At 50.4% G+C, this 20,532-nt stretch overlaps 1 protein-coding gene across 2 annotated transcripts in view; it reads left to right on the top strand.

The window, feature by feature from the left end:
* Positions 1-20,532, top strand: part of Sema4b (semaphorin 4B) — a 41,537-nt gene that overhangs the window by 1,880 nt on the left and 19,125 nt on the right. Inside the window, exon 2 of one of the 2 annotated variants that reach the window (XM_075953056.1) lies at positions 10,973-11,222. In XM_075953056.1, coding sequence (XP_075809171.1) covers positions 11,108-11,222 — 115 coding nt within the window. In that variant the 5' untranslated portion in view covers positions 10,973-11,107. Of the gene's footprint in view, positions 1-10,764; positions 11,223-20,532 lie in introns of those variants that run through there. The other variant, XM_075953057.1, reaches the window with a different exon arrangement.

Consider the following 20,532-nt stretch of genomic DNA (forward strand, 5'->3'; position numbering starts at 1 on the left):
TGCAGGACCCAAAGGAAAGGATGGTGACAACAGAGGAGGGCAGGGTATGGCGGTGCACACCTCTACCAGCACTGGACAGGCAGAGGCAGGAAGACTAAGAGTTCGAGATTATCCTCAGACACATGAACTTGGAGGCCAGCCCGGGATACATGAAGTCCTGTCTCAGACAAAAACCAAACAAACAAGTGGAAAAGCCCGAGAGAGTCCCAGAGTCCAAGATCTGTGCACCAGGAAGACGTTCAGCTCTGCCTGGGGCCAAACACTCCCATTTCCTGACATCTTCAAGTCATCTGCAATGTTCCCATCATGGTTTTATTGTCTGTCTTATTATATACATTGTAAATCATTATATTCATTTGGGTATCATGTAAACCAGACTGGCCTTGACTTCTCTGTGTCACCAAAGGTGGCCTTAAGCTTCTGGCTCTCCTGTCTTCATTTATTGAGTGCTGGACTACAGGCGTGTATACCATGACTTGTTTCATGCAGTCCCTGGAATCCAGCCTGGGCTTTGTGCAGGTGAAGCAAGCATTTTACCAACTGAGCTACACCCTCAGGCCCTGGGACCCTCAGTTCAACGTAGTATCTGACAGGAGCCGAACATTCAATCACCCTCCAACATGGCATCTCTGGTGAAGCCAACAAAGCTGCGGAGAAGAAGGGGAACAAGAAAACCCTGGGCTACCCTAAGGCAGGGAAACGGGGCCATGCCACCCCTTTGGGGAGGGGCCTTTTCTTAGTCACATTCTTTGAAAAGAAGAAGAGAAAAGCAGGTACAAAAGGATCTGGGAAGAACTAGGATGAATCACAGTCACCGAGAGCAGAAAACTCATTTGTTCATTTACTCAGCATTTACTGGGTGCCTGCTGGTTCCAAGCTCTGCCCCGGGGCTGGACATTTAAAAGCCTGAGTTGGGCAGGTCTGATGTGTGCACTCCGGAGCTGTGGAAGGGATGGGAACAGGGATGAGGTGTGTGAATGAGTGCTTTACTGTGGCCTAATGAGTGCCTTAATGGAGATCCGAGCCCAGGGCAGAAGGAGCCCCAGGAGCAACTCCGGAAATCAGTCGAAAACAGTGGGTTCTAGTCTGTGCTGCCTGGGACTCCTGGAGTTCCACCAGGCTGGCCCTGACTACTACCTTTGTCAAAGTCAAAAGGATGCGTGATTGAAAGTGTCTAAAGACATGCAGTCCAGGATGGGGAGACTCTGCAGAGAAGCATTGGGCGAATCGTGATGAATTATGAAGTCCTTGCCTGCAGCAGCTGTGTTCATTTCATCAGTCTGAGCCGTGCTTCTGGCAGCCAGCGAATAAGAAACAGTATTGGATGAATGAAAAACCGAGGGGAAGGGAAGGAGCGATGGGAGAGGGAGGGAGGGACAAAAGACAGCCGCCTGTATCATCAGAAGTGGAGATGGCTTGCAAGTTGAGACAAAACCAGGCTGAAATTTTGTTCCTAGGTATAATGCCCACGTGAGTTCTGCAGCCCACAGATCCCTTGGCCCCAAGTCCTCACCTGGCTCACGTGTGGCCCTAGCATGCCCCTGAACGAACCTCTGCAGCTCGCTGTGGAGTGGGAATATGGAACGATAACTCTGCTTTCCCTCTGCTGTGAGGATGAAAGATTAATAAATGTGAAAAGATCAGCATAATGTCTCACAACCAGTGCTAAGGAAAATACTACCCATATAACTGTTGAGTTTGATTTAGGTGGGGGGAGTTTGCCAAATACTTCATGTGGAGGTTACATAGCTATTCCAAACGAAAGACGATTTTGTTTTTGTTTTTGTTTTTACCAGATAAAGGCTAATTTTGTAAGTTCCCTGTTTCTGTATATAAAAACACTTTAAAGAAGTAGTTATAGCTGGGTGTGGTGATACACACCTGTAATTCCAGCACTTAAGAGGCTGAGACTGGAGGGGTATGTTTGTGGTCTGTCTCGGTCCAGCTCAAAGTCAGTCTGGGCTTTATAGTAAGACACTGTCTCAAAACCAAGTTGGGCAGTGGTGGCACACTCCTGTAATCCCAGCAGAGGCAGGTGGATCTCTGTGAGTTCGAGGCTGGCTTGGTCTACAAAGCAAGTTTCAGGACAGCCAGAGCTGTTTCACAGAGAAACCCTGTCTTGAAACAAAACAAAACTAAACACAAACAAAAAACAAAAACCCAAATCAACAATAACAGAAAGAAAAAGAAAAAAAAGACAATGTTCTTCACCTTGCCCTAGAGTAGGGAGTATGACGAAGTCAAAGCCCCTTTCTGGAGCACGCCAGGCCCGTGTTTGAACAACTAAGCTACATCCCCAGGCTTGTGCTCAAGTACCAGAGATCTGGGGTGTCTCACTCACAGTCCATATCTGGCAATAAGCATCCCTGGGATTTTCTGGTACTGCAAGAGGACCCATCTAGGTAGGAGTCTACCTCATCCCATCTCTCTGTGAGTGTGTCACCTGCACCATTTCTCCCACCCCACCCCACCCCCAGACTGGGTTTCTCTGTGTAGCACAGGCTGCTCTGGAACTCACTTTGTAGACCAAGCTAGCCTCAAACTCAAGAGATTCACTTGCCTTTGTCTTCCAAGCGCTGGCATTAAAGGTGTATGCCACCACCGCCTAGCCTGATACCATTTCTTTAGGATAACAAATTTGAAGACTGCCATGGTAGAACATTCCTTGTAATGACCACCCTGTCAAGACACTGTTGGAGTTGTAGATTGGTGGCAAAACTCATCTTCTATCTCCACTGTTGTCCCTGCTTTCTCTCTCGGTTCAGTATGACAGCCAAGAGCAAGACTGTGTGGGAGAAGTGTCAGCCAGGGTGATTTAAAATGACAGAAACAGGAGCTAAGTTGCTCCTCCTCTGGGAAAGCAGTCTCTGAGGTGGAAACTTGGTTTCCTGAGGATCGAGGTATAGCCTTCAAAAGGCTGTAGCTAGGGGTCTCGGGGCTCAGAGTAGATTTACAAGGGAAGGAACTTGATGGCAAATTGGGAGATAGGTTTTTAAGATCCTTTAAACCTAGCAGGGCGGTAGTGGTGCATGCCTTTAATCCCGGCATTCGAGAGGCAGAGGCAGGCGGATCTCTGTGAGTTTGAGGCCAGCCTGGTCTATAAAGTGTGCTCCAGGGCAGCCTGTGCTACACAGAGAAACCCTGTCTCCAAAAACTAAAACAAAAAGTTTAAATTTTTATTCTTTTGAGACATGGTCTTTCTAAATAGCTCTGGCTGGCCTTGAACTCAATCTGTGACTTAGGTTAGCCTTAGAACTTACAGCGATCCTCCTGTCTCAGCTTCTCAAGGAGTACAAGTATGAGCCTGCACCCGGCCTCTTGACTTGAGATCTTGAGAAGAGAGCAAGGTTTCATAAGCTGGACTGGAAGCTGAGCCTCTACTACTTGACCCTTAGCCTTCTGACCCCATCCTCGCCTGGCAGGATGCCTGCCTTCTACCTGTGAGTGGCAGGCGGTAGTTTGAGAGCCGCAAAGAGTCACTGAACAATCACTACTCCGGGGATCAGCTAGGCTAGTCCCCCTGACTGGGCAGGCCTCTAGGCAGGGACAGCGCCGGAGCACAGGAGTGACAGTGTCAATTTCATGTTTCACCCTGTCTGGGCAGGGACAGGCTGAGCCTTGCTGGTTGCACCACAGCCCTGTAAGGGTGGGGGGATCCCCTCCCAGGGAGTGGCCAGCTCAGGCCCTAACAGGCCCAGTGGAGGCGGTGCTGTGTGGTGGGCTGCTTGCCACAGTAGGCACACCCAGGGCTTGGGGCTGGGCAGCCTGGTTCCTTCTGCCCAGGAGAGTTGCAGCCTCAGCATCGTGTTTACAGGAGGCAGCTGAACCTGAGGGAGCACAAGGAAGGGGCTTCTAAGACTCCATGCTTTGTTGAGGCCATGGGGCAACCTTCAGATAGAGAAGCAATAACAGACTGGGACATAGGGCATTCACTCTGTGCCAGGCTACGGGTGGCTTTATAGGTACTATCTCATCGTGTTCCCTAATCATGCCATAAAGTCCTGTAGTATTTCCACCACAGGAGAAGCAGGCGACAGCTAGAGAGACTGTGGTCCTCTTAAGCCCCCCCCCCCAATGGGTCGTGATGAATTCTTCTCTACTTTATGCTCAACCGCTGAACTCCACCACTTAAAAGGGTGTTGGGGAGTGGGGAGCTCAGCAGGGGGCTGTAGAGGGAAGCTGGTCTGGGGAAGAGGTGAGGCTGTTTGATTTACATCCGTCGCAAGACCCTGTTGGAAGCTGTCTGAGAGAGCTGAAGGCAGTGTTAGTGCCGACCCTGGGTGGATGTCCTCTGCTCTAGAGGGTGCTGCCTGTCCCAGGGAAGTGCCCAGCTCCCAGGACCTGGCAGCCATTGGATGATTTAAAAGCACACATGGACTGGGTTAGCTGCTGTGACTTTCCTATCCAAATGTATCTCTGCTGCAGCTGAGTTGCTGCCGGGCCCCTGGGGAGGAGACACGGCCTCGCCTCGTGCCTAACCAGGGCAGGGTGGGGAACCGCAGCTGCAGGTTGGCATAAGAGGAGAGCTTGGGGCTACGAGGGGATGATGGCAAGGAGCCAGGTCCTGGGGAGCTAGCTGGGCCACAGCCAGTTCACGTCTGAGAGACCTTGCTAGGCAGCCTGCCAGTCAGCACCCAGGGGTGGGGGAAGGGGGAGGGAGGAGTCTGAATGCTGCCCAAGGAGGGGTGGGTGGGACCTTTGGGTTCAAGCTCCAGTGAGCTTGGCAGGAGGGCCCTCCCCCGCATGGATGCAAACAAAGCTACAAGTCCGGAGTAGAAGTGAGGGAGCATAGAGCCCTGCTCCCCTGGGTGGGAGTCAGAGGGGGCAGGCCTGGCAAGAGCCCTTTGGCGTGTTTCATGCATACCCAAGGACATCTTCCTGCCTGCACCTGGGCAGAGGCTGTACCAGAGGGTGAATGTTTGTGATAGGCTGACTTCAGGGAGCAGAGAAGCCAGGCCACGGGCAGATGTGCTGATTGTTTCTCTGTTTTCATTCTTCCTTCCCTTTTCTTCTTGCTTCTCCTCGGTCTCTCTCTCCTGTTCTGTCAGTTTGTCCTTCTCCCATTTGATTCTCTAGTCACAGTTCATTCCCCTACTCTCCCCGCTCCTCTTCTCCCTGTGTTAACCGGTGTAAAATATAAGCATAGAGCAGGGCATGGGGGCAGACTTCCACTCCCAGCACTGGGAAGGTAGAGGCAGGAGGTGGAGAACACAAGGCCAGTGTGGGCTACAGAGCAAGTCTTAGGCCACCTTGGGCTATGTAAGTGAGACGCTATCTAAAAACAAAGAACTTAAATATAGCGAAATACATAGATCTTAAGATCATAGAGCTCAGTACATTTTAACATGTGTACAAACTTGAAAATCCAACCCCAGATCAAGATACTGAATCTGTCTGTCATCTCTGGAGTTTCTTCACCTGCCTAAGAGGCATGTGCCCACTGGACTCTGACATCCCTCAGCGCAAGGCAAGTCTGTCTGGGCAGCAGCAGCAGCTGCTTCTCCCACCTCCTTTCGGGTTTCAAGACAGGGTTTCCCTGTGTAGCCCTGGCTGTCCAGAAGCTCGCTCTGTAGACCAGGCTGGCTTCAAACTCAGAGATCCTCCTGTCTCTGCCCCCCAGTGCCGGGATCAATGGCATGCACCACCACCACCTACTGGCTTTTCTGGCTTTCTTTATAGTGTATTCTTATGAGCATTTGACCTCTCATCTTTGCATTGGTGAGTGTGTGTGTGGCATGGGGGTGGGGGCAGACAGACAGACAGACAGGATGGCAGGAAGAATGAAGGTGGACAGAGGGCCAGACTTAACAACTTGGGGATGACTTCATCTTGCAGGCTGGAGCACGGAGGAAGCATTGCTTTTTTTTTTTTCTTGCTCTGTATTTTGGTACTCTCTTTCCAAGCTGCCCCCCCTGAGCTCTTTGTAAACACTGGCTGCCTGGCTAAAAAACACTTGCCTACATCCAAGAGTGGCAGAGAGGAGCAGGAGACACATCGTTGGCTTGGGAACCACTCTTTAGCCTACAGGAAGTTAAGTCAAAGGCAGTTTTTCTCTGTCAATCACCCTTCTGCTCTTTCCAGTCTGGGAGAGCACATTAGGAACCATAGGAGCACACTAACGGAAGGCAGCGGAGCCCGCCAGGAGAAAGGTGCCACGTACATGGATTGGAGGGTGCTTCCCCGGGACAAGAGTTGGGGACCCTCATGTAGACAGCGCTGTGTGTTTCTTACTGGAGTGCCTTGTTAGGCGTGGGGGGGAGGGGACAGAAGACTTCTGTCACTGTTCTCTAGGGGCTTGCTGCCCAGTTGGCATAAGACAAACTTCCAAAGCATGTGAGCAGGATATAATTAACAGCCACGCGAGGCCGCATCAGCCCCTGCCTCCTCAGGGATGAGTACAGCCATCAGACAAGCCCTTTGTTGCCAAGACACAAGAGCAGACCAATCCCCTACAGCTTTAGGAGCTACTGATGCCCGGATTTGGGCTCTCAATAAATGCTAATTGAGGAGGCAGCCATCGATCAGGCTCTGGTCTGGAGTGGGGTGGGAAGCAGAAGGAAGTGCTGTAGCTAGCGAACATCGATTTCTGACGAGGGTTTGGTATGCGTGTGCAGGGATCTGTGTGTGCAAATATGAGAGTCACATGCATGAGTGTATTTGTATGTGTGCATCGAGGCCAGAGGACAACTTTGTAAGTTACGTCTCAGGAGCCATCCCCTGTTTTTTGAGACAGGGTCTCTTACTTGGCCTGGAACTTGCCAGGGAAGTTAGGCTGACCAGCAGTGAGCCTCAGGGTCTGCCTGCTTCTGCCTCAGCACTGTTGGGATTACCAATGTATTTTTGCCCCCCGCCCCCCACTGTTTTCACATAGTTCTGAGATCAAACTCAGGTCTTCATGCTTGCATAACAAGCATTTTATTTATTTTATGTGCATTGGTGTTTTGCCTGAATGTATGTCAGTGTGAGGGTGTCAGAAGCCCTGGTACTTGAGTTACAGACAATTGTGAGTTGTCTCACGTCAGTGCTGGGAACTGAACTCTGGGTCCTCTAGAGAGCAGTTGGTGTTCCTAACCACAGAGCCATCTCTCCAGCCCTGCATGACAAGCATTTTATCTACTTAACTGTCTCCTCAGCCCTAGTCGAGGTTTTTTTAAAAAAAAATTTCTATAATATCATTATGGATATGATGAAAAATGTGGGCGGAGCTATGTAGTGAGGAAGACACAGAGTCAGTTGCTAAGTCTACAAAGAGCACTCAGGAGGCAGAGGCAGGCAGATCTCTATGAATTTGAAGTCAGCAATTTGGTCTACAGAGCAAACTCCAGGGCAGGCTCCAAAACTACAGAGAAACCCTGACTAGAAAAGCAAATAAGAATATTGGTCACTCAACCCTCGTGGAAGTTTCTTCTGGCATGTCGCTGGACACTGTTTTGACATGTCTTATTTTTTTCCCCTAAATGAAGAACTAAAAGATTGGTATAAGACGTTCACACATATTTACATAGTTTGACCAAATTATGGCAGCTATGCTCATACCTCGACACACACACACACACATGCACATACACACACATGCGTTTTTGCACATGTGTATTTGAAAGATAGTTTCTGACGTCATAGTGCATCATCTCTGAAAACAACAAATTGTATCTCCCAAATCTGGAACTTTCTATCATACCCAAGAAATACCATGCTCTTTTTTTTTTTTTTTTTTTTTTTTGGTTTTTCAAGACAGGATTTCTCTGTGGTTTTGGAGCCTGTCCTGGAACTAGCTCTTGTAGACCAGGCTGGTCTCGAACTCACAGAGATCTGCCTGCCTCTGCCTCCCAAGTGCTGGGATTAAAGGTGTGCGCCACCACCGCCCGGCTTTACCATGCTCTTATGTAAGAAAACGAACATTAAAGAAGCTATTAAATAATATGTTTTCAACCTAGCACAGGACTTTAAAATTATTGATAATATAAAATGCATATTAAAAGTGTCTTAGCTGCTCCAACACTTTTTCTTCCTCTAAAATGCAAGCAGGGTTCACATATCTTTTGTCTTTTAACTGTAAGCCTTCCCTATTTTAACTAATTTTTTTTATTTTTTTCACCTTTACAAGAATGATTTTTTTTTCTTTTGATGAGCCCAGGCTAGTTATCATTGTCAAATGCTTTTCATGCTGGATGTATCTGCTTTCCTCCTCATTGTTAGATGTGGGTTAAACCCCATTGGATTGAGACTGTGATTCTCTCATGGCACTGGATAGGAGGGGGCAATTACGTCACATTCCTATGGCAGATGATGTTTGACCCCATGGCTAAGATGGTGACTACCATCTCTTTGGCAGAGACATATTTTCCTTTGGACTGTAAGTCATCCATGGTACAGGCTCTCAGACGTTGTTTCCTCACCGTCTTTACACCCAGCCATGATCTCTGCTCAATTTGCTGATCTTCCATTTCTACACTGCCCAGCCGGCACTTTTCCATAAAGAAGTTTCCTTCTCTTCCCTTCTCTTTCCCTTTCTCTCTGAGTCACACTCCAGACTAATGGGCTGTATTTCAATTTGATACATTAGAAGCCATTACTCGTTAGGCCATTTGATGACCAAAGTGGTCATCAAACTGTCTCCTGCATCCTTTAGGCAGAACCTCATTAGTTGTCAATTTCTTTCCTTTCAGACCATCAAAATGTCCTTTCTGCCTTGTGCTTTCTCTTTCACCCTCCAAGGAGCTCGCTTTCCTCTTCCGGGGGAGTGGCGTGCAGAAACCAAGATCTGGAGGCAACGTCTGCACACCCATTATTTTTATCAGTGACTTGATTAAAGGTCTATGGAATACTTAGCCAAATTACAATGACTCAAAACTTGGAAGACGATATGAATATGAAATGGGATGATAGTAGAATCGATATTCAAAATGACCCGTGGGATGAAATTGGGGCCAGAACCAACAGATTTAAGAGTGATAATTTTGAAGTCGTGTGTTCAGTTGAAAGAGTTTATTGCCTAATTTCAGGTTTGGAGCACTCTTCCCTAGGTAGGAACTGATCCCGAGGGTTGTTCCAGGTTGTTAGTTAATACGAGCGAGTAGTAGTCTGTGGCTCCTGTTCCGCTCATTCACTCGGTCATTCCTTCAACCAATATTTATTGACGGCCCGCCTACCACGCACGTACGTCGACACTGTTCCAGGTGCTCGGGAGGTTTTGAGCTGAAGAAAGCTGTGCCTAACTTCTTTCATTTATTTATTTAAGGTATTCCGTCTTTGTTTTGTTTTGTCTCTTTTTTTTTTTGAGACAAAGAGCCTCATGTAGCACTCACTGGTTGGCGTCCAACTTGTTTTGTATCTGAGGTTGCCCTCGAATTCCTGGTCCTCCTGTTCCACCTGCCAAATGCTAGGCTTTAAAAAATTTTCCAGCTGACTTTAAAAAAATTACTGTTAAGCCAGGCCTGTGGCCCATGCCTTTAAATCCAGCAGCTGGGAGGCAGAGGCAGGTGCATCCCCATGTTTTACAGAGTCTGTTCCAGGACAGCCAGGGCTACATAGAGAAACCCTGTCTCAAAAAAAAAAAAAAAGTTTTTACATGTATCTGTTTTGTGTGTCTCAGTCACACAGGTCAGAGGACACAGCTTGAGGGTGTGCATCCTCTCCTTCTACCATGTGGATCCTGGGATGGAATTTAGGCCATCAAGGGTCTACCCACTGAACCCTGTAGCTGAACTATAGCCCCTGACTTTCATTTTTAAGGCCTCTGGCTACCATGTTGAGAAGAGATTGTAGGAGCAAGGGAAGAAGCAGTTGGAGGACCCTTAGTGTAGCCAGGAGAGCAAAAATACCCCAGGGTGGGATGTAGGGAAGCAGTAAGTTCAGATTTTGGGTCTGGACATGAGGAGTAAGAGACAAGACATGAAACTGTAAAAGGATCTCGGGGTGTGGCGATGGTACAGAAATTGTGGGACATTAAGGAGTCTGGTTTTAAGAAAGGAGACCTGTGACCACCAAGCGCGTGTCTACCCTGCCACTCTATTTGTGGGAGGGGGTGGGGAAGCCTGAGGGTGGGGATGGGGGACGAAGATGTTGCTTTGAGACTGCTGATATTGTCAGTGGGTGCAGAGTAGCTATTCGACCCACCCAGTTCCGGGTGAAATGGTCTCATTGCCACGAGAACAATGAACACAGATTTTCAAGTTTTTAATTCTATCCATGCACCCAGAAAAAGCTGGAACGGGTTTCCCAAACCTTGTCTCTCTGTTGAGTTCCCTTCCCATCCCCCACCGCCTTATTTCCCTTTCTCCCTGTCCACTGAAGATTAACCAAACTGACCTCAGGTCTGGGTACCTGCTGGTGAATACCTCTGGTGTCTTACTCCATCCTTAGGGAATCCTTTCCTATGCTCAGCCACGTGCTGGTTGGGGGTTGGGGGGAAGGTCTAGTCTCCTTGGCTAGACCTTCATGCAGCCCATGAAATCCTATTATCCCACTTGAACTAATTCTGCGCCGCCCCGGGCTTCGTGTGGACAGAATTCTAAGCATGGACAACCCAGCAGAATATCTAGATTCTAGACCACGCATAGACCTCCTGCAGAAAAGAGACTGGAAAGCCACCAGTCCCAGTGTATGCACAGATCCTGGAGCAAGGGAGTGGGGATGGGTAAGCGGCGAGTGGGGCAGGGTCCGCAGGAGCCGGAAAGAGGGCGGGTCTGAGTGGCCCCGAGAGACCTTGCGCGCCCCTCATCTCCGAGCTTCGGGTCCCCAGGCTCTGCCCCGCCGGGTGAACCGATCTGGCGCCCCTCGTACTCCAGCGCCCAGGAAGGAGGAAGGGGGAAGAGCTGGGTGAGAACCAGCTAGGAGGCCGGCCTACCCTCTGACTTCCTGCTCCGCGCCCTCCTCCCTGCGGCGGGGCGAGGGACTCCCACTCGGCTGCACTCTAGGCAGAGGAGCCTGCGGTGCGGCCGTCCACGTGACCGTCTTCTCTGCTGCCCCCCAGGTCCGGAGGCGAGGCGGAGGAAGGACTCTGGGAGACCGAGCTGGGCGGAGCTGCAGTCCGCGACTCCAGTTAAGCAATCTGAGCCCGAGCCGAAGGACTCCGCTGGCTGCTGTGCTCCGAGTTCCGCGCGCCGCGATGGGCCGGGCGAGCTGCTCCGCCGCCCTGCTGCGCGCGCTGCTGGTGCTGCTGCTGCTGCTGCCGCTGCTGCGGACGACGCGGGCGCTCGGCCCCCGGATCAGTGTGCCTCTGGGTGAGTGCTGTGGGGCGCAGCCGAGGGAGGGGAGCGCGGGTGCCCACGACAAAGGAGCGTTGAGGTTCAGTAAGACCCCTTCCCTTTTCAAAATGCTGTGGTCAAAGCGAGAGGAAAGGGAAGCTAGGGAGCCGAGAGCCTCTTTCTTCCATTTTCTATGGACCTGGAGAGGGCCACTCTCTCGCACCGTTGCTGCTGCTGGTTTCCTAGGAGGGGGTACACTCAGCACTGTCTGGAGGCCTCAAGTGCTGGCCATCCTGCCTACTCATGTACTTGTCTTTGATGCTGACCAGAGCCAACCAGGGAGCCACCCACGGCACGGGGCTGAGAGGACTGCTGCTGGCCGCTCTCTAAACTTCTCAGGCAGAAGCCTGGAACGGGGCGGGTGGGCGCCAGGTCTTTCCTCCCTGCCATTTCTGACTGACTGACCTGGAGGGTACACCCCCCCCCCCCCCCGCGGATTTGGAAACTTACGTTCCGAAGACCCTGCAGGACCCTAACTAGAGGGACTTGAGAGTATTATTATTCTGGTTGAACGGGATTCCTTTCCTGTAGCTTTTTATCCGTCTCTGTCTGCCTGTGTTTTCACCCCTCCACTCTATCTCTCTTTATTCCTCTTGGTCTGATTGTCCCTGACCCTTCTCCTGGGGCCCTCAAGTTTTGGAAATTTAGAGACTTGGATCTTTTTTGTTTTGTTTTTGTTTTTTCGAGACTTTGAGACAGCGTTTCTCTGTGTAGTCCAGACTGTCCTGGAACTCACTCTGTAGACCAGACTGGCCTCGGAACTTGCAGAGATCCACCTGCCTCTGCCACCACCTCCTCCTGGCTGGACTTGGGTCTTAAGCCCATCAAGTAACCCCTATTCCCTGTACTCCAGCTTCCTCCTCTGCAAAGGTGGCTCAGGCGACCTTGCAAAGCCATCTTGGGAAATTAATGAAAGTTGGTGCATTGTGGGCATCAGGCACATAGGCGCCAACAGTTACTGTTTGGCCAGACCCCTCTAACTTGCAAGCAGTCACGTGTGAGTTAGGACAGAATGAGCATAAATTAGAGGTTACACACTAGAACTCCACCAGACTTCCTTCTCTTTATTGCATCCCCACCCCTGAAAGCATCCCATTTGCAAAAGTGTAGAACCAGCTCTTCAATTATAAGGCCCCTAACAGGATCTAAATCTCTTATCGGAAACATTACTGGTGCTCCAAGTTCAAATTCTGCCTTGGCCATTTAGTTCCCATGTGACCTTGAGTAAACAGTTTCTCTGCCTTGATTTCCTCATCTGTAAAATAGGGATATTAGCACCTTGCTCAAGGCTCAACCCATTACTTGTTGTAAAGTCCTTAGGAAAGGGCTTGGTACAGAAACCTCTCTGCCAGTGTTTGCTGTCATTCTTGTTATGCTAAACTTGGACCAGCCCTGCTTGGAGTTGGGTGGTTCTCCACAGGGTGGAGATGGTTCCAGGGTCTTAGTTCCACTGCGGGCCCCTTGGGAGTTCTGTTCTTGGGGCGAGGAAGGACTGAAATCGGAATCAAGGATCGCTGCTCTGCTACTTTTAAATATTTAGCTTGTGTGTGGGTGTGCGGGCACACGCAACCCATGCGGAGGTCAACGAGGTCAGAGGGCAACTGGCAAAGTTCTTCTGTGGCCATGTGGATCTCAGCTGTTAAGCTCAGGTCATCAGGCTTGGTGGCAAATGCCTTTTCCGGATGAACTGTCTTGCTATACCCCTCTGACCCTTTTTTCTTCTGAGCTTGACTAATCTTGCATTAGTCAAGTTACCTCTGAGCCAGACCCATTGCTGGTTCTGTCCTTCTGTGTCTCCCTAGACCAGCGGTTCTCAACCTTCCTAATGCTGCGATGCTTTAACCACAATTCCTACTGGTGACCCCAACCATAAAATGATTATCATTGCCTCTTCACAACTGTAATTTTGCTACTGTTATAAATCATAATATCCGTGTCTTCTGATGGTCTTAGGTGACCCCTGGGAAAGGGTCTTTCAACCCCCAAAGGGGTCAAGATCCATGTATTGAGAACCATTGCCCCAGACCCTTAGACTCTCTCAGCTTTAGGAAAAAATGCAGGGCGTACAAGGTGGGGGTTGCTGCCCTGGGAGGGCACTTAGGACCACACCAAACACAGCAGGTCTTGTGTCTCAGGGAGTGGTGGGGAGACCTGAAAGAGGAATAAAGAGGCCCTGCTTCCTGGGAGAACATCAGCCCTTGGTTAACTCCACATGATTTTTTGGGCTGCCACAGGTGAGCAAGGGGTGTCTTGTGCACTGTACAGAGATTCAGCTGAGGGGTTAAAAGGGCCTCCAGGCCAACAACTGTGTTTTGGGGGTTAATTCTGTCAGGTTAGTGGGGCCATTTCTAATCCTCAGCACTACCTGCGGTGTTTCAGCAATGGCCAGCCTCCTGAACACTGAGTGTCCCTCCACATTTGACTGAGCTGCCATGCTACCACAGTGCTCCACCTTCCTGGGCCTCCACAGTACCCTTTGTCCCTGCTTCCACTCCCTGTCCTCCCATGTACAGGCAGGTTCTGTGGCTTGAGTCCCAAATGGGGAATGCCCTGGTGACTGAACAGGCTCACCCTTTGAGTCTGGCCTGAGACAGTTTCCTGTCTCATCCCTGGGGGCTTGTTAGATGTTCCTGGCACTGTGCCCATTCTTGGCAGACTCGTGGTGACCATGGGGTGCCTGGCCTAGAGCCCTTCAGCCTTCCGAGACAGGCTTCCCAGGGATTGCACAGAATGGAGACCATGCCCTTTTCCCGCCACCTGAACTGAATTCACACCCAAGCTCTCCCCCACCCCCACCCAAGGACCTGATGCTTAGGGATAGTGGGCTCTGTGATCAAAAAGTCCCTTGAAGTGGAAAGTCCAGTTTACTCTGCATCTAGGATCTCTCGTGAGAATTCTCATTCCTGTTGATGGTTCTTGGGAGTCCTCAGGCTGGAGGGGTCCTTGTGACCTCACCTGATGGTCAGTGGAGGGAAGGAAGACCTGGGGCATTTTGAGTGGGAGTGGGGGAGCATCCTGCAGACTCCTGAAGCCAGCTGGAAGTCTGTGAAAGCTGCACTTCTGAGAAGAGCACGAAATTGGGGTTCTTTTGCCCTGCAAACTTCAGGGCCATAATGTGGGGCAAGAGCAGGAGTTAGCCCTTGCAGCCTGGCCCGTTTGAAGAAACAAAACAAAACTGCTGCCACGGCCTACTGAAGTCAGGCAGAGTCCCTTTATTTGGGCAAAGCAAGAGAGCTATTAATTGTCCCCCAGCCCCAGAAGCAACCTGCTAAAAAGCTCTGGAAAGTGTATGAACCAGATTGGAATTAAATCTGTAGGCCTGCAAAATGCACTCAACAAAACCCCATTGAATGCAGAGAACAAGGCTCTTGGCACGAACCAGCTGCCCATCCTCCGGCCTGGAGCAGGCATTCAGAGTCAAGGCTGCCTGAGTGGCCCCTGTGCTGGCCCCCTGCTTTGGTCGCCTCTTGTCTGCTTACTGACCTCCCTCCTTGATGTGACCTCAGCCCAGCATGAGACTCTGAAGTTCTGTCAAGAGGCTGGTCTGTTCCTGAGTCTTCAAAGGCAAGTAGTTGAGAGCCCTAAGGATGGGTGCTGAGAGCCGGGCTGGGAGAACTGGCTACTACCCTTATCAAGGACACACCATAGGGCAAGCTATAGCCTTCTTAAGCCTGTGTTTGTATCCACACGACAGGAAGAATAGCGGGACCCATCTCCCAGACTCCAGGGAGGATTATTGAAATTATGTATGTAAAGTGCTTGGCCCGGGCCCTGACACGCGCAGCCCTCCCAGTGGAAGGTATCAGCTTCTGCTGCATGCTGCTTTGCTCAGACCTCCTACTGGCCTCACTCCGGGAGGTGCATGCTGTGCACAGGCAGTGTCCTGGACTCTGGGAGATGCCAGCACAGCTAAACCCTGTATCTGCCATGGGAGCTGAGGGGCGCAGTCCTGCTCTGCCCTGGGGAGGAGCTGAAGCAAGGGCCCCAGGGTTGATGGGAGGTCATTCCCATGGGGACCCGCTTAGGTTTGCCCATTTTTGAAAAGCTCCTGGTTTTATCCTTTTAAAATGTCTTCTGTGTCTCAATAATCTTCTCTGCTTGAGACTGAATTTCCCCTCGTGATCCTCCTGGCCTGTCCTTCTGCGCTGTGGTCTGTGAAGTCCCATTCAGTTGGTGGTGTGTGTGCCCAGAACACTAGGCTTGCAGAGTGTGGGAGCCCCTTGATGTTCTATATAACACAGGCATCATCTGATGATGGGGCCTGTTTGAAAGGCTCTGAAAGGTCACGTCGCCATTCCTACCTTCCTCTTAGCCCTTTCTTAGATCCCATCGCCCCGTCCCAGCTCCATGGCTGCTTAGGCTGGGTCAGGACTCAGAAGCCTTAGGTTGAGCCCTCCTCTGCTTCACGGGAGAGAGAGGATCAACAGAACTAATCCTGTGGTGTAGTTGGATTTTTCTTTGGGCCACCAGCTCACAAATAATGACGTGGAGACTTATTATTAATTATGAAAGCTAGACCTCAGCTTAGGCATGTCCCACTCGCTCTCACAACTTAAATTAACCCATTTATTCTCGTCTACGTTCTGTTGCATGGCTCATTACCTCGTCTCTCTGTACTGCTCATGGGGCTTCCTCTGCTTCTGACTGGTGACTCTGCCTTCTCCTTCCCAGAATTCTCTCTCTGTCTGAAAGTCCCACCTATACCTCCTGCCTAGCTATTGGCCATTCAGCTTTTCTTTTTTTTTTCTATACATCCAATGCACATTTATTGTATAGTCAACAGAAAAAGATGGTCCAAATACTGAAGTACAAGCAAAACATGAAAAAGATATTATTAAGAAACCATGCAAGAATTTTTAAACAGTGATGCTAACCCTGACACATTGGATACTCTAAGCAGAGAAAGAGCTAGTTTAGAGCACGGGAGGAGGGGCTTATATTCTGCCATTTTAACTATGGTTATCACTACAGTGGACATCCAAGCACTTTTAAATACTGACATCTACACTAACAAATTGGCATTTGCTTTCTAAGTAGCTGTCACAAAAGTTTATACAATCACTTTAATTTTAAAAATTATCTTACTGAGAAGGTTTAATTTTCACTTTCATTTCCATTTTAAGATGAACTCACAGTCCCTATTTTTAAAAAGTAATTTCTTTCTCTGTGTTTCATTCAGCTTTTCATTACACCAATCACAGCAATACATTTTTTTGCACAGTGTACAAATATCCTACAGCTGCTGGGCGGTGGTGGCGCACGCCTTTAATCCCAGCACTCGGGAGGCAGAGGCAGGCGGATCTCTGTGAGTTCGAGGCCAGCCTGGACTACAAGAGCTAGTTCCAGGACAGGAACCAAAAGCTACAGAGAAACCCTGTCTCGAAAAACAAAACAAACAAAAAAAAAACCACAAATATCCTACAGCACAGTGGTCCAGGCTGCCCTCTCTCCAATAAGCATCCTAGAAAACATTGTCTCAGGGCTGGAGAGATGGCTCAGTGGTTAAGAGCACTAACTGCTCTTCCAGAGGACCCAGGTTCAATTCCCAGCACCCACATGGCAGCTCACAACTGTCTGAAGATTCAGTTGCAGGGAATCTGACACCTTCACACCAATGCACATAAAATAAAGTTAAATAAAACATAAAAATATTTTAAAAAAGAAGAAGAAAACATTGTCTCTTAAGACTGCATTGTACAGCTGGGCAGTAATGGCACCTTTAATCCCAGCACTCAGGAGGCAGAGGCAGGCGGATCTCCATGAGTTCAATTCCAGCCTGGTCTACAAGAGGTAGTTCCAGGACAGCTAGGACTGTTAAACAGAGAAACCCTGTCTCAAAAAAAAAAAAAATTGCGTTATACAGCCACTTGTCCCCAATTATCCCTCGCTGCTCTTCTTTACCTTCTGGCCTCCTGTCCTGGGAAGGTTTGTCCCATTAGGGACAGCGTCTTGACAAGGGACCTTTCTTGCTGTTCTGAAGACCAAACACCTCTCACTTGCTCATTTGCCCTCTAGGATCTCCCTGGTTCGTGCGTGCCACAGGGCTGCCTCCAGCCCTCCAGGGTCACGGCTCATGTTCCAGTCTTGGGAACCTAGAAGGATAGGTAGTGAGGGGACAGGGGTAGCTGAGGATCACAGAGGGGAGCGATTTATCCACATCAGGTTCTCCCTCCCAAGCCTGTGGTTCTGCCTCTTCTTGGGCCCATCTGGAAGTTTTTCCTCTAGCCTGGAAGGCTAGCAGAGATGCTTTGGGGAGGGGCTTCTGGTAGGGTGGGAGATAGAACCTTCATTCCTCATTCATTCCTTATTCCTCCTTTCTCCTTTTTTTTTTTTTTTTCAAGACAGAGCTTCTCTGTAGCTTTTGGTACCTGTCCTGGAACTAGCACTTGTAGATAAGGCTGGCCTCGAACTCACAGAGATCCGCCTGCCTCTGCCTCCCAAGTGCTGGGATTAAAGGTGTGCGCCACCACCACCCAGCCTAGGGAATTTTTTTTGCCCATTGCTAGAGTTGAACCCAGAAAGACAGGGCCTTATGGCTGCTAAGGAAACCCTCTGCCATTGTGCTACACGCCAGCCCTGGCCTCATCTTCCTCATCCTACTCACAGAAGAGGAGGAACACAGTCTGCACGCGGTGCCCACTGGGCTAGGCTCACTCGCGCCCGTATTGTATTGTTTCACCCATTGTAGAAAAGAGTGCTGAACCTCAGCGGAGCCACCTCATCCTGGCAGGGTCACGCCTCACTGAGGACAAGAGACTGTGCCTGGGTCAGTTTCTTCACTGACTCAGGAGCCTCATTCTTTCCTAGAGACCAGCTGCCTCTCGCTTCACCTGCCATTCACACAGAAGCGGCCAAGTGGTCCAGCTCAGCCCTGTTGTGATTGATCAGCGCTGTGATTCCCTCTGTAAAGAAGTCTGGTGAGGTCACTCCTCAACAGAGCAGGGGAGCCAGCTGAGGCCCCTGACGGCACTGTCAAACTAGATAGCAGTGGTCTCGGCCAGGAAAACGGGGGCACATATATCAGAGGTTTGCATACTAGGTAGGGGTGGCGGGCAAAGCCAGTCTGGGGTTATATTTTGCTTGGCTTCCAAGTGACTTAGAAATTTTTAATTAGTAACTGATATTTAAAACTTAGGAAATGTTATATAAAAACCCAGATTTCCGCCTGAAGGGGAGTCTGGCAAGGCAGTGTCCCCTTTCCTCTTTCGAGGGCCCCCTGCCTCCGGATGGCTATGCTCCTACCCATTCTGTCTCCCTTGCCTGGCACCAGGGTGCCAGATGTTGCACACAGGAAGGCTGTCTGGTGTGTGAGAAGGTGAGAGGAAGGGAGGGGAGGGCAGTAGGCAGGAAGGGGAGCGCTGTGTGCTTCATCCATTCTCTTAGTCATCCAAGTCCTCCCGCGTGGAAGGGTGACCTGTCTCCAGGCAGCTCCACAGTGATTGGTGATGAAGTCAGGATGCACAGGAACCTTAGGACTTCCTGCCCATCCCCTACACCTCGGTGGCCCCGTTTCCTATTTCCTGCAACATTTTTAGCTGCCACATGTCTCCTTGTGATGCTGTGACTGACAGAGCTGCCCGTGTACTGGAGGGGTCAGACACAGTGGGGAGCGGGAGCCTTCGGTACCTCCGTGTTGTCAACCTAGGGCTTCTCTCTGGACTATAGCACCTCAAAACGAGGAACTCTGACCTGTGTTCAATCAGCAAACATTTGTGACGTGCCTCCTTGGAGGTCACCTGATCGGGTGATGTGTGCATGGGGTAGCAGTATGAAGATTTGTTCTTGATCCTGAAGGTGCTCTTCTGTGTGGTGGGAGAAAACAGGCCCAGACACCTCATCATAAAAGAGTGTCGCTTGAGTCTGTGACAGGGGTGACTAGTGTGGCAAGCCCTTGTCTGGCTGGAGATTCAGGCAGGCCATAGAAGGGCTGATAAATCCAATTTAGTCAGAGGGAGAACTGTATCACAGAGCTGCCAGTGACCAAAGCACCCTTGAACTGCTCTTGGGCGTCACTCTCGACACAGGGCTTTGCGACACAGGGCTTTGCGAGGTGGTGGTGACAGTTCTTGGAGAGCCACCCGCTGTAGCACAGCCCCTAGGAGACTACAGTAACCTGGGTGGGAGTAGGGAGTGTCCTGGTTCAGGCCTACGGTGGTGGAGTAGTGACATGGTGGGGGGGGGGATCTGAGAGTAGGCGGGGGATTGACAGAATTTGATGGTAGAAGGCGTGTGCGCCGCTGAGGAGAGGCAGAGTGGACACAGCGGAGCTGGACGGTAGTGAGACAGCAGAGCTCAAGACACGGAGTGAGAGGCCTGAGAGGGCCCAGGAGGGTACCCTTGGAGTAACTCATTGTCCGTGCTTGTGTGGGACACCAGAATCTGTATCACATGACCCTTCACAGAGTGAGGAGACAAGAGCAGCACAGGAGAGAAAATCCTTGACAGGCCAGAGAGCAGCGCCACTAGAGCAGGCCAACAAGGGCGCGGATCTCGCCTCTTCCACATCCCCCACAGGTCAGTCCCACCCGTGGCCTCCTGGACGGGCTGTGGGACTGAGTCTACAGGGGCCAGGATGTGTGCGGAAGGCCTGGATGACCCTTGAGAGCCTATGGGGCCCAACACTTGAAGACAAGCGTGTGATGGGGTCTAGGCTACCAGTGAGACGCTTCCTGGGCCATGAGGGATCTTCCACCAAGTGTTGGGCTGGTTGAGGCCAGTTCCCTGGAAGAGGGAGTGGGAGGCAAAGGCACTGGCGAGAGCTCTCATAGGGAGTTCGCCCTTGTTTCAAGACAAAAAAGTGGCTTCTGAAAGGGACAGCCTGTGTCTGAGGAAGCCAGAAGTTGAACAAACTTAGAGGCATCTGTGAGGAAGAGGGTAGGTAGGAGGGAGAGGCCACAGGAGAGGGAGAGTTAAGAGTGGCCAGCCACTGAGCAGAGGGACACGGGAGCTGACTGTGGTCCTGGGTGGCTTTTGGAGGGGGCAAGCAGAGGTCAGGCCCTGAAGGTGTTGGGACAGCCTGTGTTGATGATGTACAGGTCCCGTGGCTTTGGGGTTCTCACAGGGGTTGGCCAGCTCACAAGAGGGACAATTGGGAGGGAGGCATTCTAGAGTAAACCCACCCCTCGAGCACAAATGCTTGCTCATGCTCTCTCTGGTGTATTATTATCATTATTATTATTATTATTATTGGTTTTGTTTTTGAATCAGGGTCTTGCTGTATAACTAAGACTTTCTTTGAACTTCCAGTAAGTTTTTCCTCAGTCTCCCAAATGCTATAAATGCTTTA

Source organism: Microtus pennsylvanicus, chromosome 18 (genome assembly GCF_037038515.1).
Source record: "Microtus pennsylvanicus isolate mMicPen1 chromosome 18, mMicPen1.hap1, whole genome shotgun sequence".
Classification (NCBI taxonomy): Eukaryota; Metazoa; Chordata; class Mammalia; order Rodentia; family Cricetidae; genus Microtus; species Microtus pennsylvanicus.